This window comes from Lipotes vexillifer, unplaced genomic scaffold (genome assembly GCF_000442215.2).
Source record: "Lipotes vexillifer unplaced genomic scaffold, Lipotes_vexillifer_v1.1 scaffold690, whole genome shotgun sequence".
NCBI lineage: Eukaryota > Metazoa > Chordata > Mammalia > Artiodactyla > Lipotidae > Lipotes > Lipotes vexillifer.
The window spans coordinates 2,170,819-2,191,964 of NW_006798376.1; the positions used below are offsets into that span (position 1 = coordinate 2,170,819).

The window sequence follows — 21,146 nt, forward strand, 5'->3', positions numbered from 1 at the left end:
GTTCAAAGTCTGTGAAACTCTTCCAGCCAAGCCAAAAGTACCTCCAAGCTCTACTGAGCCCAGTAACATAAGTTTCCCATTTTCAAAATTTTAAATTTAAAAGATGAACTGAGGGCCAGGAACATGGAGAGGCTTCATTTTGCCCTTCCTCTGGCAAAGAGTTATTAAGCACCTACTGTGTGCCACGCCTATCTGGGCTCCAAGGACACAACATGGAGCAAAAGAGACACTGGCTTTGTTTACAGGGAATTTACCATCTTCTAGGAGAAGATGTTAACCAAACAATGACCAACCTATAGAAATTCAAACTCGGATGGGCATGAAAAAAGGAAAAGTACACAGCACTACAAAGTCAGACTCTGAGCACTGGGAACCTATCTTCAGCCCAGGTATGCTGGGCTCAATCCATGTTGGAAGAACCCCTGAAAAGGCAATGTATCTTTTAGCAGATAGTCTAATACCACAGATTTTCTGGCATTAAATAATTTGGGGGTGAAAAAGAGATCTATCTAGTAGAGCCCTACACTAGAGTAGTTATTTAATAAATATTAAATTTATTGGTAAAGATTGAACAAATACATAAACAACTGAAAACCAATCCATAGACTATGTTACCAGAAAAAAAGAATCAGAGGGTATTTGATAAACGTTCTAATAATACTCAGCTAAATTAAGATGCTAATACTTAGGGGAAAATAAATAAGGAAATAAAGCATTGGTAAATTGAGGGAATGTGTCTTTAAAATGGGAATTTAAATTTAGTGGGACAGGCCACTAAATTTTTTAACCAAAAACAAACAAACAAAAACAAAATATGAAAGTACAAGACAGAGAAAGCTTTCTGTGTATGATACAACAAAAAAATACTTAGGCATGAGCAACTGTATTAGATAACAATTTGAATACAGCAGAAATACCGTATTCTTGTAAGAGGAACTTCCACGATACTAAGGTTTGCTAGTCTCTAAAAGAGAATGTACTCACGACCACCATAGGTGTGTCAATATATGGCACATGAAAAACTGTGGGTACATGAAAAATTACTGAAGAACTACATTAAAGGAACACAATCGTAAAAGAGAATGGAAATAGGACTTATACAAAACAAATGAGTTGTTGGGACAATTAGCTAAGCAGCATGGCACACAGGGAACACGCATGGGCTCTGGGGTAACTCACACCTGCTTTTGCCTGCTCCAGCCCACTATTTTGAGCAAGTTGTTTACCTTCTCTGTGCCACACTTTCTCCATCTAAAGAAATGGGATGAACAGTACCTACTTTATCAGATTACTGTGAGAATCAAATGAGAAAGCTTATATAGTATACAGTAAGACAAATATTTTTAGTAATAATTAGCAGCAGCAGCAGTAGTATCACTAATTGACAAGTAAAGACAGGGCTAAAAAGTAACAATTATTACCTTCACTTTATAAAGGATTTCAGTAAAGATGAGAGAAATTGTTCTCTATGTCTAGAAAAAAAGCAAAAAAGGTAAAGAAAAAAAGAAGTGAGGCTAGTTGAAGCAAGAAAAGTTTCCCCCTTAATCATGATGAAGCAATAGACTGAACTACAAAAAGAACCTTTGAAATATAGAAATGGGCGTCAAGAAGGAAGGGGGAAAATCTGCCATAGATGATTTAAAAACTCACTAGCAAGGTTTCACCTGGATGTTATTTAATAACCTCTAAGTTCACCTAGCAGAGAATGCCACTCTCGCCAAGACAAATAAATGCATACTTGAGTTCTTTTCCATCTATCACACTGACAGTAACCCAGAAGACAGAGCACTGCTCTCTGATGATAAATGATTTACATGGCACAGGACTTCAGCGGTGGTACCAAAAGATAAGACAAGTCACAGAAGAGAAAGGGTCACCTGAGAAAGGCAGCCTTCTCTGTGATGAGAATTGTTTTGTTTCTCACTTTAGGATAAAGGTTCTGGTGATGTGTTTCACTTTTTTTTACCTCTCTGCACATTCTGCGGTGGGATCTTCACCAAAGTATTTTAATATCTGTTCTTTTGACCTCTTCATTTCTGAGGGTATAGAAGAATAACTCTGGATTGCTTAAAATAATCATGGGTATACTACAGATGGAATATCACTTTTGATGGAAATAATAGGATTCTCTTTAAATATCAGAATTCTCTGAAATAATATCTTATAATTATCCATAAACATGTAAACAAACACTCACACATATATAATGCTTCTAACTTCTCCACTTCTGGAATTTTTTTCTGTAATTATTATTATTTCAAATGCCATAGACTATACTCTCCTAGTGGTTGCCTATCAAAAACCAAAACCAAAAAGCCTCTCTTTTTTTATAGGCTAGGTATTTCCCACCAAAACTCAAAAAGAGGGGGAAATGAACATCTTAATGCCTTAAGCGAAGCATCAAAATGGCAAAGGCTAGATGAATTCATGAAGTATGCAAACAGGTGGCAAGAAGTTAACAAAAGATGCTACATTCACAGTGGGCTTTTTATTGTATTTATTTGCCACTCCTTTTCATGAGGACTATTTCAAAGTTAAAACCATTTAGTTTTATGTCATTTAGTGCTACATGAATGAGAAATCATTTAGTTCTTTTTTCTTTTTTTTTTTCAATAAGAGAGTGTAGGTCTCCATACTAAGTAATGCTAAAACATCTGGAAGGCAGAGTCAGGCAGAGTACAATTTTTCATGTCATTATTTTTCTTTTATGAAGAACAACAAAATGTCTGAAGTTAGATTTGGAAGAAAAATGACTATTCCCTGATGAAGGCTACCACTGTTAAAAAAAAAAAAAAGTCACAGCAGGGTTTCTTTCACAATATTCTAAAGCTTTTCAGATCTACAAGAAGAAACATTGTTCATACAAATGGATAATGGAGTTGAATATTACATTTTTATAAAGTTAAGTATTAAGTGAATGACTAGAAACTTTGAGCAGTTCTTTTATATTGCACTGTACCAAATGCTATGGGGGGAAAAACGACTTTCCTCTAAAAATTCAGACCTGAGGAAGTAAAATCCATTTACTCAAAATGAAGAGGGATTCACTAAATCGATCTTCCAACCAAAAAGCAACTCTTACTTCTCTGAGTGCCTTGTGGGCTTCCTTTTCTAAGCTTTGGTATCCGGGGACAGTTCCTAAATAAGAGGGTAGCAATTACGAAGAGCAAAGACCATGATTCACGTAGAGTTCCATACTCCACAGTGCAGGCAGTGGACACTAGGGCTTATTCCACTACACCTTTTCTTTTTCCTCTCTTCCCGCTGGCATAACGAGTTGCCACTACAGGCTTAGCAAAATAGGACCTGTCACTTTCAGATGTCTAATATTCCTCTGTAAAAGGTATTGTAACACCCTGTCAAACCAGCACAAGTCGAATATGAGGCCTCGTCATAATGTAAAACGTGTTACTCAGTCACCAATGATTTAGACGAAATGCATCTTATGAAGATATAAGTGTGGAGCTGTGCTGGCTTGTAAAGCTTGCTCACCAGCCACCTGTAGACGCCAGAGAGAATGGCCAGTCCACCTTGCAGTCCATCAGTAACAATAACTCCAGAGGGGCAAAATTTAAAATTCCCGGGGGCTTCCCTGGTGGCGCAGTGGTTGAGAGTCCGCCTGCCAATGCAGGGCACACGGGTTCGTGCCCCGGTCTGGGAAGATCCCACATGCCGCGGAGCGGCTGGGCCCGTGAGGCATGGCCGCTGAGCCTGCGCGTCCGGAGCCTGTGCTCCGCAACGGGAGAGGTCACAACAGTGACAGGCCCACGTACCGCAAAAAAAGAAACAAAAAAACAATAAAATTCCCATTTTTCTTGCTTGTCATGACAACCCTTTTTTCTTTCCTCCCAGTCCAGACTTAGAAGCACTGTCAACACCATAATTTATTGATAGAGTTGGACCATTAAGATGATACACAGTATATCCAGAAAGGAGATGTTTTTCCCTCACGTTATCTCATTATTCCTTGGCCCAGATCTGGTGAAAGCTTGATGGTACCATAATACAATTGATTCAGAAAATAACAGAAGTATTTTGCTTAACTAAAGTGTATTTGTCATCACTGACATGGAATGCAATTAACCAAATTAAACTGACTGTCTGATACTATAATTATTTCATGTTCAAAGAAATACAACACTACTCGTAAAGAGCAGGTATGGTCTAGAAGTGAGAAAATATAACTGAGCATTAGAAGGTCAATAGCATTAGGAGATCTGCTTTTGACACATATTAATAATTTAAGCTCTTTACTTATGCTTTTGCAGGCCCTAAGTTACACCACCTCTATACGGAAGGCAATGAAATTGCACCTGTCATAAAGGAATTCTGGTGAAGTTTAATTAGCACTTATGATCTTTAGACAGGTAAAGGTAATTAACATTGAAAAAAAAAATTCTGATGCAAGTGGAAGTAGCATATATTGACACTAAATTGTCACTGATTCTTTTTCTATACCTTCCCCCCGTCCTTTCATAGCTTGGATTATAAGAACTCTAAGACACAGATACTTTCCTAGTGTCCTACCACCAACTCTCACCCATCATTCTGCTTCTAACTGCTAAGCCATATAAGTGAACACATGCTTTTGTTCGTGTTTCTTTATTGTTGCTAATTCCTCTGGTGCTTCCCACTTAAGTGCCATAATCAAATGCGTGACATGAACTTGGATTCATAATAAAAGTGTTTACTTTCCTTATGATTAACTTCCCTGCGTAATTAATGTCCCAGGTCCTCTGGGCAGTCTTATGACATCTACTCTGCTTTTCCATGCTACGTGTCAGCTGAATACATTTTCATATTTTAGAAGGAGTTGGAAAGAAACAAGAAAGCTTCTCGCTGACTCCCATCCTAAAGAGATTATTTTTACCAAAAAAGTATTTGCAATTATATTAGCTATTTTCATCACTTATATAAAGTGCTATATTGGCTGGTCCTCACCTGAGAAGATAATGATTAAATTACAAATGTAAATAGGCTCCTATCAGAGGCAATTAGGAACATCTTGAGGAGTTTTTAACAATATAAGGGGAAAGGGCAAGAAAGAGACAAAAAAGCTGGCAATAGGGGCAGCAGTGAGGTTATGACCACAGGGCATAGAAATTCCCAGCTCCCTCTGGAGCTTTCCTGAGGGACCCACCGAGATTCTTGTACTGCAAGTGTCACATCAGACCTCTCGTCTGCCTGCAGTGCCCATATCTATTCACTCAGACCAAACCGTCTGGAAAGGGGGCTGAGAGCTTGCTGTGTTAGCTCTGCTTTCTCTGAAGCCTCCTTGGGAAGTACTCTTCAGCCTGAGCTCAGGCTGTTTGCCTTAAAAGGATAAAATATCTGTAGGAGAAAAAAAAAAAACTGTAGCTGGCTACAGAGACATCACATACCAGAAGGAGAAGCGCTACAAGCCCTGTACTGCTCTTCCAAGGGAGGCTCGTCACTGTTTCACCTTTATACACCGAACATTTCATAAAAGCATCTGGGACACCAGGAAACAGTCTTATTGACTAACACAGCAGCTCCCCTCAGTGAGAGTGGAAAAACAAACTTGGGTTGATGGCTGATCCTGATATGTCTGTCATATCTGACACATCACAGATACATCACATGCTACATTCACAGTGGGCTTTTTATTGTATTTATTTGTCATTCCTTTTCATGAGGACTATTTCAAAGTTAAAACCATTTGGTTCAAAGTTAAACCATCTAACATGAGCCGTGGCCATGGCTCATGGCTGGCAGGAAACAGGAAGTGTACTTACCCACTGAAGGGAGCTGCTCCACTTTCTGTGCCCCAGGTCCTTGCGGGTCACCCCAGAGAGCACAGTGAAACTGACATGTGCAGCTGCTATGGAAATTGGGGAGCTGGAGCTGCCTGGCTCCACTGCAAGCAGGGGATTGGGATTGGTAAAAGGGAACCAAGGAAAGTGCTTTCCCAAAGCACGGGAATTCAAGGAGCCTGTAACAGCTGACGTGGAACGGGCCGCAGAAAAGGTTCTCAGTCCTGGCTGCATATCAGAATCACCTTGGGAGCTCAAATAATATACCTCCACCTCCAGACCACCAGATAGCAATTAAATCAGAATCTCTGGAGGTGGCACCCCCCGGGAAAGATGTTTCCGAAATTCCCTAGGTGATTCTAATATGCAGCCTAGGGTTGAGAACTGATGGACTAGGTAAGGTAATGATTACTTACCTAGGAGAATAAACAATAAGACATTAATTAAATAGTATACACCTATAATCTGCCAAAAAAATCTGCTTTTTTTAAGTCCCTAGTCCTTAAAGGTTTTAGCCAATAGAAGCATTCAATTTTTTTAAGTGGAAAGTTTATCCTGTTTCTTTGTTTAATCTCTCTCTCTCTCTCTCTCTCTCTCTCTCTCTCTCTCACACACACACACACACACACACACACACACACACACACACACACACACCCTCTGTTGTCTAACTATCAGAGTGTTTCCTAAATTGTGCTGTTCATTGCAATTATCTGAGGAATCTTTTAAAAATACTGATGGCTGGCTTCCACCCCCAGACATTCTGATTTTAATTGGTTTGGTTTTTTTTAAGCTCCCCAGATGATTCTAATGTGCAGCAAAGTTTGGGAACCATGGTCCTATCTTATTTTTTCCACTTTTCCCAAAGTTCTTCTGCTTCCTATTTAACTACTGGTGAACAGATACTCGCCTGAGAACAGCCTATATGGTATTTATTAGGATTTCATGCAATTGCCTCATCCTCACACCCCTTTGGGAAGCAGAATAACCTAGAGGCTAAAGAGAATGGCTCGCACGTTCAAATTCAGATTCAGCCTTTCATAAAGTGTGTGACTTTAAGCTAGTTACTTAGTTTCTCCAAGTTTTACTGTCCTGCTCCTTGCCGTCATGAAACAGGATAATCTGGAGTCTTCCTCACAAGGTTGTTTGATAAAAAAGACAATCTATGTAAAGCACAGGGGGCAGTGGCCTGCCACAGAGTAGGTGCTCAATAAATGTTAGCCATTCTGACCTGTTTTTTCAGAAAGAGTGATGCACTGACTTGCCCTCCTCATTCCTTTTTCTGCACTGCACAGTGGACTGCATGAAGACCACCAAGCCCTCCCTGGTATCAGACTAAGGAATGTTTCAAAGGGACAATACAAGGCATTCAAAACAAGCACTGGTCTAAAGGGAAACATCTTAAAGATTTTCTGCCAAAATCCCAGTATGGCTCCCACTCCCAGAGGAGGCCAGCCTCTGGAAGACTCCAATTTGGGTGTCACAAAGTGCTATCTTACGTGCAAATTCCATTCCAGCCTCATTGCCTGTTCACTTGCCCACAAAGCCCATCGCTCCTTTCCAACTTCTTTGCAAATATGGCATAGCTTTCACGATAGTCATCTCGCTTTGCCCCTTCCTGCCCCCCTGACATACATCTCTTCTTCCCACTCTCTCCTGCTTTTTTCCTATTAATAACTCTGAATATAAAATCCATTCAGAAACAAGACACCTTTGAGAGTATACTAGTAGTCCCACCTTTTGTACAACATGTTTTGTGTAGCTACAGATTTTGAGCCCATGTTTATATTTACATGACAGTTTTGGAGGGAGAACATCCCTCTGCTCTTACAAACAAAATATACTCAGAGAGTTCAAACAGGCTGTATGTATTTAACTTCCCAGAAAATGCACTTGAAGGAGATGCCGAGGAATGCAGTCAGATGGTGAGAGGAAAGGGGAATCGGTGTCAAAAGGCTGGGCGTGAGGAAGTAGAGAAGGCCTGTCAGGCATGGGGTGGTAAACAGCGCCAGCTCAACAGTTCAGATTAGGATTCAAAATGCCACAGATGTGATTGCATAATAAGCTGTTGCGCATACTGGTAAATGCTGCTTTTCAGCATGTGCTTATTTATCATATTGTCTTGCGTCCTCAGAACGTGGAACATTCAAGTCGGAGGGTTTGAGCGCTAGCATCGGACCCAGTTCTCTGGGATGGGCAGCAGCACCTATGGTAGAGATGGGAGAAAGAGCAAGCAGCCTGGTGTTCGAATCTGGTTGCTAGGATACTATGGAGACCCTCCACTGCTAGGCAGACAGGAAAGAAAAAATGTGTCCATATGCCTTATAACCTACAAACAGCAACAATAGGAACATCGTCTGCCCTCTTCTACCCTTTCCCATTAGGAATCCAAACCCAACTCTTCAGTGAAATAACAAGCAGCAGGAGCTTGGAAATGTGGCTCAGTAGAGCAAGGAAGTTGGTCATTTATATTCTCAGGCAGTCTCTGGAGCTCCTCTATTGAAGGGCTTATCAGTATTTTCATTAGAAGCCGCATTTTAGGGGCAAACAACTATGCTTCAAAACACCCTCATAGGGTTTTAGCAGCCTGGCCTTATTCTTATAAAGGCTGCCACAGCTTCAATTTTACTGCATAGACCATGATGTCAAATTAACAATCAAACTTAAATTGGATAGTCTATTGGAATAATGTTAAGTTGGAACTGAACTCCTCCACAAGAACAAGAAAGATGAATTTCAAAAATCGACTTCAGGTTCAATTCTCATGTAGGTCCGGTTCGCCTGGGTACGTGAGGAATCTGCCGTGCTAGTCTGTGGCACAAAATTAGATTGTTTCCAGTGGGAACGTTTAGAAGTGAGTGGAAAGAGGAGCTTGCTTTCTTTAAGAGTGGAACTCGGTTTCTTTAAGAGTTTTAATCATCTGCTGCTTGGTTAAATTAAATATTCTTACCTAGTCAGGAGAGTTATAGTTATTATCAGGACTGTGCTGGTGGGAGATGGTGGACTGGAGTGACATCTGAGATTCGGAGCTTTATTAACAGGTAGCAATTAGTCCTTGGTGTAAAGTGTACGCTTGTGCCCACACACCTGCGTGCATGCACACGCGTGCGCGCACACACACACACACACACACACACACACACACACACCCCTCAATTATTCTAACAACAAGCGCAAGTGCCCTCTCACCTACTCATCCTGATTCTCTCTGGCCTAAACTTGCTTTTCCTCAATTTCCACCACGGTATTCTGTTACTGCCACTAGCTGCTGTCGTTCCCCAGATGTACCCTCTACTTTCTTTTGCTGTCTTACCCCACCCCTCTTATCCCATCACCACTCACCTAAATCATGGCCATCGATCAAATACTTACTTTAAATACCTCTACTTCCACAAGAGTTTCTGTTACCATAAAGTTAAACGGGCTCAATTATATTTTGCCACCTGTCTTAGGTATCTCCTCTGTGGCTTACCTTACTCTACTTTCTAGAATATTTACTTGTGCAGTATTGTTAACCCCTGGTTAACTCCTTCACAGGACTTACACAATTCTCGTCTCTAATGCATGACACTAACTTGCACATGGTGCATCCCATAAAAGTACTGAACTGAGCTATAGGGCATATTTGAAATTTAACTGCTACCTATGAAGAAATCTATGTTTTAATATCATGCCATCTATGATTACACTAAAATCCTAGAATTCTCCCAACTTCCTACAGAATTTAACAGACAGCCTTTAGGAAGATTCTATTTCTCCTGAAATGCACTAATGTCAAGGTTTAACCAAAAATCAGATAAGATCTTGTTAAAATTAATGCCTCCCTCAAAATAAGAACATATATTTCTTTCTATCCTCAGCTCTCCAAAGTACTTTACAATCAAAAGGCGTAACATTACAACTCAAAATATGTCATCATTCTTTGAAATTCAGTTTTCTCTAGGGTGAAAAGCAACAGCTTAACAAAAACACAGAGACACTAACAACTTTTGATAGGAACTCAAGTCTTTATAGACCAACTGAAAAAAACACAGAGCCCTAGGACAGCAAAATGGAAAGGATTTGAGAATATTTACAATAGGTAAAGGGTTTAGATCAACATACCAGTGACAGAATGTTCTAATCTATTACAGAGTCAATTTTCAGGAATAAAATAGCATGAAATAAAATTACTTTAAGAATCCATAAGAACCACTCTCTATATATAATCAATAGGCTGATCTCATAAAATGAATATTTTATATAGTTTTCATTTTTAAGGGTTTATTTGCTTAATTTAATTCAAAACATAGTCTAACAGTTTTACCTTCTCAAATAGATATTTGGTAGCAGTAGAATATAGATTCCAATTTGCTAATCAGTTCTTTGCTCTTCAAATGACAACAGAAAAAAGGGCTTAAGGGTTATTCCTAGACACATGTGAAAGAGACAAACCAAAACAACCCCCCTGCCTCACAGGTGCAGCAGGAGTGCCCCAGCTCTGTGCTAGAATCTGACACAGCCTTCCCTCCAATTCCAGCTTACAGGGAAATTCCAAATCAAATACATTACGTTAATTTATATTTTACACTTTTTCAAATGGTCAAAAAATCACTAAAAAAATAAGTTTTTAAAGATTCTAATCCTCAGAAGATAACCTCGGAAAGCAAAAAGTAAACAAACATATTTGCACACATAGATAATTGAACAGGACATTCCCTGGGTAGTCACCTATATCCAACAGAAAGAGAATAGAAAACTACATAACCATGAATTTGAAATCAATTTTGGACTATTTAGATGGTTTCATGTTAACTCAAACTCCCAATAATCTGTAAGTTTAAGAATGATGACCAAATTTAACTTGTACTAAAAATAAAATATAAAGATATAAAGACTTGTTGCCAGTAAGTTGGTATAATCAAATTATTTATAGTGAAATAAACAGAAATTCAAACACGTCTCCTTCACTTTGGCAAGAATTCCTAATTCTTTGTGGAACCATCTTGCACAATCATTCAAATGACATAAGAATAATCGTTTTGCATACAATATACTTCTCTTTCTCTTACCAAAGGTACTCTACACTTAAGCAAATTTTATTCTAGTTTTCTTTATGTAAGTGTGAAAAAAGAACAGATGTTTTTCCAAAATTACTTAAGCTTGGAAGACATTCATTCTATCGTTTTCTTCAGTATAATCCTTCAGAATCACCAAAACCATCACGGTGATACCTTAATAGTTGACTTCCTTAAAGCACAAGTTATTAAATAAATATCAGAACGCACAGTATGGTTCAACAGGTAAAATGTTTATTATGACAGAATGTTGTGAATTATTCGCCACACTAATTTCATCTTCCACCATGGGTTTTTTTTTTTAATCTAGTTGCTCTACATGTCAAGCACTAAGAGATTTCTAAAACTTACCACATTATACAGCTCAGTCCCTAGTGCCTAGATTCCTTTAGATCTTGTCTGATAGAATGTTTCACCGGAGTTATCAGCTGGCTTGATCATGCTTCCAATAAAACCTATTAAAATCGTCTTTATATAAAAGCAGAGTTTGCTCTGAGTTACTCCAAATTCCTGCAGATACTAAAATGGGATCCTATGGAATGTTGAAAGATGCAGAGAGCTGTCTTTGACTCATTTTTTTCATTATGCAAAACTTGGCCCTGGAGAGATGGCCATGTACCTCATTAGCTAAAACAGGCAAGCATGTCAGGACTGCAAATTAACTTACCCGGGAAAGCTGAAGTGGATTCAGATCATTCAGGTTTCGAAAGCAGATCTAAATCTACTGAACTGAACTATTAGGGCAACGCTGTGAGGTTAGAATCTCAGAAATGTTTATCCTTATTGTCTCTTCCCCACACTTACAGAATACAAACTTCTCCTTAAACTAAACCTGCATGAGGAACAGCAAATGCTCTACTGCAACCAACAAGAATAGTTACACGTCTAAGTTTTCAAAAGTATCATTAGTACCTACTCACAAGCCACCCCCACACACACACATCCAATAAATACAAATGGAGACAATAAAATACTGTTTCTCCTTATATTAAATCTTTGTGTTTATAAAGTGAAAGGTTCCCAGGGACCTCATAGTATTATGTAACACGTGTCATCCAGCCAACGTGATGCTGTTAGGAAGAGTATCAAAACCCTTCGTTTTATCAATTATGTCATTATCTATTAACTTAAAATACCATTCATCTGGGTGCTCATTCTATATTAACTTCATGCTCCTGCCACTTTACTCTCCTTAAGAACTCTGAGTTGAGTGGCGTATAACAAGCTTCATTCAATTTTCCCACTTCCCAAGTTGTGAAGCCCACTGACATCAGAACTACACAGTTGTCTAAAATGCTAGAACAATACCAGAGTAGTTGCTTCAGAAGCCAGGAGTAAGGCAAACAATGTGCACACACTGTCAATAAAGATAAGTGTACTTCTCTGTATCTGACCCTAGAAACATGCAACCCTCTTGGGAGACAGAGGCACCCCATTAGCAACATTATATAAATTCCTTAAGGAAAATAAGCAATATTCTCCCTCAGATGTTATTAAAAAATATATTTTTAAAAAATCAACAGACTAGGCTTCCACTTGTGGATTGTAAATGTCGAATTCTGGAAATCAAAAAATCTTCCCTTTTATATGTGTATTTGCTTATTTTTGACACTTTGATGATGCCAGAACATCTGCTTTGAACGGTACCAGCGAGAAACGCCGGCATGTAGAGAAATCCGGGAGCGCCACAAAAGCATAGAAAGTAAGGGTGATGGCATTTCATTTCAAGTCTGATGAGCCTGCAGTTAGGATTTTCCGGCTGGGCAGGTTTGCCAGGGCATTTGGGAGACGGGGCTTTGCTATTCCTCTTCTCACACTCACACATACACAGCACAATGCACACCGGGGGCGCATTCAAACTCTACGTACAGTAGGTGGCCTATAAGAACGTATATGTTTATTAAAAAAAGAAAGGAAGAATAGCTTGACATCTGACAAAGACACGAAGGCAACGTAAGTGCAGTGAGTCTGACTCTCAGAAATGTGCACAGCCCCGCAAGAAGTGCCCGTTAAAATGAAACATTTCTGAGGATGAGGACAAACACGGCAAGCGGGAGGGGCGGGGGCCGACAGACAATACAGAGACCCGCAGCTCCCCACCGACAGGGTGCCACACGGACCCGGAGCGTAACCCCTGCTTACTGTGGACTCTTGGGGTAGAAGGGCAGAGTCACATGGCTGAGATCCTGGATGTCGAAAGCGGTGGGCTCAGCGGAGATCGCCTGCCGCTTGGTGCGCGGCTCGCCTTGCAAGGTGCTCGCGCTCTGCTTCTGCGCCTGCTGGGTAGCCGGCCGGATCACCGAGCGGTACTTGTCCAGCTCGTTCTGCAGCTTCTGGATCAGTTCGTCCTTCTGATCCAACTCCAGCTCCAGCTCGTCGATGAGAGCGTCCCGCTGCCTCAGCTCCTCGATCTTCTCCTGGAGCGCGTACTGTAAATCCCGCAGGGTGCCCATGCTCCTCGGGGCTGCCGGGGGCTCCTTCCTGCCGCTGCTCCGCGTCTTGGGGCGTCCTCCCCTCTCCGAACAACTTTCCCCAAAGTCGTTGCTGCCTCCCGAGTGCGAAAGCTTCCTACTTGAGACCAAAGCCAGCCCTGGCTTCTGAGCATGCCCAGTCTCCCGGCTCCAGCCACCGAGAGTTTCAGGGCAGATTCCACTTCTCCGGGCTGTGAGGCTGAGCGCGGCGATGAGCCAAAAGGCGGGTCGAACCGGGATTCAACCTGAACCGCGGTGGGCGCCGCGGCGCCAGGGAGAAGAGCCGGGAGCGCGATGGCAGGGGAGCGGGAGAAGGGACTCGGATGGGGGCTCCGAGGCCGCGGCGGGCGTGCCCGGGTCACTCACGCAGGGCGCCGGAGGAAGCCGGTGGAGCGTGTGGGGAGCCCGATAAACCTCTGAGCGCGCCGAGGGCTGCGCGGGCGGAGCGAGGCGGGAGCACTACTTTGGGGGCGGGGAGGCGGGCGGGAGAGGACCGGGAAGACCCCGCGCAAACTCGGGAAGCGTTAGCCGGCTCCAGAGCATACCAGGCTGGAGGACGTGGGGCTACGATCCTGGCGACGAGGGAGGGCAGAGCGGGCTCTGCATCCTCAGCGCGCTGAGTTCTGCAGGTGTCTGGACCGCCAGCCTCACCAAGAAAGGCTCCCCAGCCTGTGGCTGAGCTCTCGCGTCTTCCACGCAGCCTTTCTCACAGGGAGCGCCTCACACAGGTGGCTAACGCTTGAAAACAAACTTGCCTTTCAGGAAAGGAGAGCGCATCCGTGCAGGGGAGGGACTTCCACTCACATCCAGGCGCCTTTGGGGATGCGGGAGGGAGCTTCTGATTTTTTTTCTCCCCCGTCAGCATTGCCAGCTCCTGCGAATGACTCCCCTTTCCGCTCCTTTCAAACACGGATTAATGAACTCTTTTGGGGGCAAGGGTCGAAACGGGATTGGGCCCCAGAGGGCTGCTCAGCTTCCCCACTGCCCCTCCCACTTAAACCAGTGTCTGCGGAATAGTTTATGGAAGGGTCTTGCTCCTTCCCTGTGCTGAATTCTGGGCGGGGAGCGCAGGGCGGGTCAAAATCGTTGCAGAGTTCCAAAAAGTTCATCCTGAAATGGAACCATATCTTTGAAATTACTTCCTTGACAACCAAGCCGTTAGGGATGTATCCTTCCACTTGAATGGCAAGACACAAACTTCGAAGAAGAGGGAAAATCTTAAAGAAAAGGAGGATCCTAGACGGGTTGTGATAAAGTGCCGCCCCCCTCCACCTACTCCCACCTCCGACCCCATCCCTGCCTGTTCAATATTTCCTAAAATGATGACAATTTAGGTAGCATCCTTTCTGTCCAAGGGTAATTCTCCCATCGTGTTTAGAATCCTCCATAATACTTACTTAAATTCCTCATATTTACCTAAATCTTCACCAAATCATTTAAAATGTTAGCATCTTAACTGCAGTCCTCTAATTACTGTTCTTGAGAACTCAGTGTTATAATCCTCGATGCTCTATTTGGCCATTCCTTAACACCAAATAAAACAAAGTAGGTAGAAAATAAATTAAAATTCTGAATTGCAATCCAGAACTATTCACTGGAATCTAAATTTAGCCAAGGACATATATATCAGTCCCCCCCCCCAAAAAAGTGCTCACTTTTGCTATTGAATACACAGCCTGTTCTAAGTAAGAAGAAAAGAATGGGGAGGGGGAGGGGAGGAAAGAAAAGAACAGAACCAGCTAGTCAATGTCACATTTATAAGCTTTTTGATTTAAAGTGTACTTGTTTGTAACTAGAAGTATAAATGAAAAAGGATATATAGTCCTAAACATTCTTCTACCCAGATGATGATTTGATTCTCTCAGTACAAATGATATAAGAAACTTAATTTTTCTGCTTTCCAACATGGATATTTTCAGAAGTGCATTTCTTTCAGAATGTAATATATAAAGTGGATAATTCCCCAAAATAAACATGAATAACTTTCAGATACTGATAGCAGCAAGCAGGAGTTCTGAATTATTGTTGTTTTAATTAAAACTAAACCAAGCAGAAGTGCTCTGGCTTTGTATAACTGACTCCATTCTAAAAGAGCTTCCGTGACATTTTCCTTCTCCCAGGAAAAAGGCCAAATTCTTATCTTATTTAACCCATGGGAATTCTTTAATTCCATGGCAAAATGTCTCAAACTAAATGAGACTCTTTTTTTCCCTATAGATCTATTATAGGGTCCAGGAGCCCAAGAGTTTATGTCTAAAAATATATCAGGAGCAATGTATAGGGGACATCATTAGACAACTGCTAAGCAGAGTTATGTTTTAAGGTTCATTTGAGGCTTAAATGGGGTTTACTTGATGTCTTTGAGCAGCACAAAGTAGAGAAGATTCTTCTTCATTTGTAGAAAGCTTGTCTACATGTAAAAAGGATACAAGAAACTAAAGCATTTTCCCCCCAAAATAAAAAATAGCAGTTCAACCCAAAATAAAGTCACGTTTTTTTTTAACAAAAGTGAAGTTTCTTCCACTGTTATGTAAATATTTTTCATTATATAAGCTATCATATCTACATGCCACTATAGGATATATCCATGTTACATTTTCATTTTAAATGGAATTCTTGTGATACAAAATATATTCCTTGATGAATCCCATAGTGAGAGTTAGGAATCTGTTGTAATAAATGCAAAGAAACTAAACAGCTGGGAAGATATGACTATTACAATTGACTTACACTTTAAAAGGTATTTAAGGTGTAAGAACATATTTGGTTGTATTAGCCTATACAATGAAAAAGTAAAATTGCCCTTAAATACTTTATAATTGTATATGCAAAATCCAGAATTCTAGGCTTTTCCCTTCCATTTTTAAAGTCAAAATAAATATTTTAAGTAAGTTTTTCAATGATATTCTTGACTGTTTAAATCCTGAGGGACCCTGGTTTTCTATCTCAGCCTTTTGAGTGATTCCAATATTTTCCTAAATATCTTTTGCATTGTATTTGGTAAATGCTGGAAATAAATTTTACATAAATAATCAAGGTTTTGTAGTTTCATTTTCAACAGACAGATTTTACTATATGTCTTATAGTAAACTCAATTGGCTAAGTTATAATATCACAGATCAGGCACAAGTCTACTTCCTGCTATTAGGCTACCACAAATTTGGAATGGAGTGGAACTTGCATATACTGAGGTCTCCCACTTGCCTTTCTGGGATGAAGTCTTGATGTTAGATGCTGAAGCACAGAACAATGCAATTTTGAAGGAGCTTAATTTATACACTAGAATTCCACAGTCAACTCACAACCTACTTTCAGCAGTCTCTCTTTGTTGTAGCTCTAATGGAAGCAAAGTTCCACCAGTAGCCAGACCCTCCTGGGGCATATTGATGCTCTTCAATTTTGCATGCAACCCTCATGACTGAGAATAAATATTATCACACCTTCCTTAATGGAATCTCAGAATCACTTAATAAGACATTCAGTAATTCAGCTTTATCATAATACTGGCCATTTAAAAAAATAAAGTCTTTAGAATTTATTATCCTACACTAAAAACATAATTAGCCTCAAAAGAACTCTGATAATTTCATCATCCAGCTGCCCATTCCACTGGTGCTACATTTCCTGCAGGAGTCCTAAGTTTGCAATTTTCTTCCGCCATTTCATGTACACGTCTTGAACAGCAAAAACCAAAACCAGAAACAAACAAAACATAGATGAGCTATGTTTTGGGTCATGGAAGCCTCCCCTTGCAGAAAATTGCTAGAAGTAACAAGTAACCCTAAGAATCTAGATATGAAGGTTACTACTACTGGTAAACATACTGGCTTGCTCAAAACTGTTCTTCATCAAGACCACAAGAAAAAAAACTCACTTCCTGGAGCTCTTAATGCATGACGGGCACTGTTCAGGTAACCCTACGAGTTGGACATTATTATTATTTCCATTTATATTTGACAAAAGGGAGGCAGAGGATCTCCCACCCAATGAATATCAAAGCCTGGATTCAAATAAAGACCATTTGATGCAGAGCTCAGTCCCATACCCCTGCCCCTCACTGCCTTCTGCAGGACTTCCAAGGGTTGCTAATGCCTTGTTCTGGATCCCGAGATATAAGACATTACTTAACATTAACTAGCCTGACTTTGGGGTTGGGTATGTGGAAAGAGGAGAAATTTGGAAAATCCTAAAAGAGCAGGGAAAGATTTTTTAAAAGTTCCTTTTCCCAAAACTGTCTCCACTTCAGCCCCATTTCATCTTGATTTAGGGTTACCAACTTGCACCCATTTGCCTGGGACTGTCCTGGTTTTCATATTAAAACTGCTTGGGACTGTCCTAGTGTTTAAACTGAAGTCCTAAGTACCCCTTGGTCCTGGGCAAACCAGGATGGTTGGTCACCCTATATAATTCAGGATTGCAGAACAGAACCTCTCTATTTTATATTTTCACATTTTGTGTTCAAAGTTACTGACAGAAAAGTAAAACCAAGGAAGATCTGTAATAATAATACCTATTATTTTAAGCACATTACAAACCCACTTATGCATTTGTTTGTGTGAATGTGTTTTAGGAAAGCAATCATCCCATTTCAATGCATAATACACCACAGGAATTGTCTTTGGACTGTAAGGAGAGATGAGTCAGACAATAGAATTTTCATTATACTTTGATAAATTAGACAAGGATTCAAGGCTCCCTTTTTGGTTTATCTTTCTTATAAAAATCTAGAATTTAGACAGATTGGCTTCCTATACATTAAGCACAACAATTCAAGCTCCTGCTATTTGATTAAGTCCTATAAAATTAGATTATTCTTACTACTGTGTTGGTGGCTAGATTTGGCCACCAGGAATGTATATTTAAATGAATATAAGTAAAAATTCTAATGGTTGAGTTGTTTAGAAGTCATACTACTGAAATGATAAGTTCTGGATGGAAAAGGAAAAAGAAAACCATAAAACATTAATGATGAAAAACTTACTGCAGAGACTTGGAAAGTAATAGTGCATTGTACCATACTTGCTAATGTGCTTAGAGTTTTATACCGAATTAGTGTCACAGTTAATATTACTTGAAACGAATTCTTATATTCCACTGCTTAAGATGATGGTAAGTTATTATTGGACCCCAGCCTAAACTAACGTCCATGGAAATCCTTGCACTATCTACCAAGAAGACAATTTCTTTGTACTCTTTACTCAGCTGACCATTTCCAAAGACCAAAAGAAATAAAAGTTTTTTAAGAAGAAAAGTATTAAGTTTTCCGTGGTTCTTTCATAAATGGAAACATTTTTAATGCGTAAAACGGCATTTAAAATGCTTTCTTCACAAAATATTTTACTGCATCTTAAGTCCAGTGAATATATGCATGAGAATGCAACATAATAATATCTCCCGTACCTGATTAATAAATTAGTTTCTCAATTCCATTTCAGTGATTTTTCTGGCATATTAAATGTACATCATTTCCTAACTCAATGCATCAATATTTCCCACAAAATATTCAAAAATATTTGCAAAAGTAATTTTGCATATTTGAAAACATATTTGACAGCATGTGACTTAGAGGAGAAGGGCTCTGAGTCAATGATTTTTTTATTGTCGCTTTTATTTTAAATAGCATTTAGCAGCTGATATAACTTGGTCATTTTCTTCCCACTTGTTTTGTAATCAAAGTTTAAAGTAAAAGTGGAAAGCCATACTTTGCTAGCGAACTTATTAAAATTACTAAGGTGGGAAAGTACTGAAGATGTAAGAAAAACAATAAAATAGAAGTTTGAGTGAATCGGGGTTTTATCAGTAAATAACTTGAATGAACTGGGCAAGAGAAAAATGGCAAGACATTTGTTTCGACTGTGAGAATGTCAGAGATTTGGAGGACAGGGGAAGCTGCAGTCAAAAAGATACAGTAGGGACATATATAGAAATCTTCACTCTCATGAACTTAACTAGCTTCAAATTAAAGAAACTCTTGATATTTGACTTTTATATAATCATGAGATGGAAATCCATAAATCCATCTCTAATGATAGGCAAATGAACTAGTAGGCTGGTAAAACAAATAGACATCATTCTAGGGCCAAAATATGGTACCTGATGTTTATGAAAGCATTACCCTTGGAACAAGGATGCATACACTATTTGCTATGTATTTGTAACCAAATGTAAAATTATCAGTCATTTTGCCCAATGTATATTTCTAGAAAAGAATCATTTCTCCCTTGTCCAGACTAGATTTTTTTAAATTCATTCTTCAAAGCACAGACTGGTAGGTAAGAATAAATATTAGGTGCTCAAATTTAAAGTTAACAGACAAACATGCAAACACCTATACAATAAATAAGTTGCCCAAAACAGCAATATGTAAAGTATCATATGGTTTTAATGCCCCACACAAATAAATAAAAAATAGGGATTTCTATACTTTTGTTGGTATTAAGCAGAAGAATTACTGTCTGTCTGAGTCACTGCAATATGTAAGAATGTCTTTACTCAAGAATCAGAGTTTTGAGTTATTATGAAAAATTCATCTAAGTTTTTCATAGAATATAGTACAGTCAAAATTCTATCTATCTATCTTCCTTAGAAAAGCATCTATGTTAAATACCAATTCTAAGTGGAAAAAATGACAGGGTAACCTTCAAAAATTTAGTTGTGGAAGGTTAAAAGCAATTGCTGCTGTTAGGCACACAGAGAACTTGGTGAAAACTGCTCGTTTCCACTTTGCAGTGTCCACTGGTCAGACCCTCTCTCAGTACCCAGCAAGTAACTCTCAGCTGTCACAGAACTGAAACTCACCTACAGTAGCAGCACTTCCACACGTGGCCCATTATTTCAGTTACTTTATGCTCCTCTCACGGGCACTCCCAAAATACAAAGAACTGAAGGACTGATGACAACATCTGCCACGGTTTGACACCCCACCCTTCCTCACCTCCTAAACAAACAAAGCAAAGGTCTTATTCTCTACTAATAATGGATATCACAGAATTTTGAGCTGGAATGTACCAGAGAGATTATGTAATTCAACCTCCGCATTTCGAATTTCAGGAAAGTTAAAGGCCAAGGAAGTTAAATGACTCACCCAAGGCAGAGTTAAAAACCCAAGTCTCCTAATTCTCAGCATAGTGTTCTGAAAGTGATAATATGCATTCACTGGCCATTTTATTTATACTGTACATAGAAGCCTGATTCAATTCACATGAAAATCCTCTTATCTCTTAAAACTTAATAGTTGTTAAAGTCAATTCCGAACACTTTAATTTGCTGCAGAGAACAAAATATAATAAAAATGTCTTTGAAATGTCTGATTAGTTCTAGTATGCTTCTCGATAAACTCAAACCATATGGAACTTTTGTTGCTACTTTGGGGATCTACATTACATAAAGGAGAGAGAGAGAGAGAGAGAGAGAGAGAGAGAGAGAGAGAGAGGGAGAGAGAGTGTGTGTGTGTGTGTGTGTGTGTGTGTGTTCACACATGCCTCACAGGTATGAAATATAAACCACACCACCATACTCTCCAAATCAACCCTCGTTTATGTCAAAGTAAAGATAGGTACGTGAGGTGGATGCATTTTTTGCATCCACCTAATTTGACAAAGATCTATATGGGGAAATAGAGTAAACCATCTCTCTTTTTCTCTTTCCAGACACACAACTCAGGTGTCCTCACATTACAGGGTTTTAAAAGTCCTTAAAATACGAAAGACATCATTACCAAGAAAGAGAAAATTTGTCTGCAATTTATAGAAATTTAAAGGTAACACCTAAACTGTGAACTGTCAGAATTCAAACAGTGACACTTGTTTAGAGTCCCTCAAATCATATAATTGGTCTGAGACCAT

The 21,146-nt window shown here is 39.7% G+C and overlaps 1 protein-coding gene across 2 annotated transcripts in view; it reads right to left on the reverse strand.

Moving 5' to 3' along the window:
- The window catches only part of PRKG1 (protein kinase cGMP-dependent 1), a 1,229,308-nt gene that overhangs the window by 1,142,374 nt on the left and 65,788 nt on the right, over positions 1–21,146 (reverse strand). Inside the window, exon 1 of one of the 2 annotated variants that reach the window (XM_007470289.1) lies at positions 12,974–13,439. The exons of the other annotated variant lie outside the window; for it this stretch is intronic. Within the exon in view, the coding sequence (XP_007470351.1) occupies positions 12,974–13,284 (311 nt within the window). The 5' untranslated portion in view covers positions 13,285–13,439. Of the gene's footprint in view, positions 1–12,973; positions 13,440–21,146 lie in introns of those variants that run through there. 2 annotated transcript variants of the gene reach the window in all.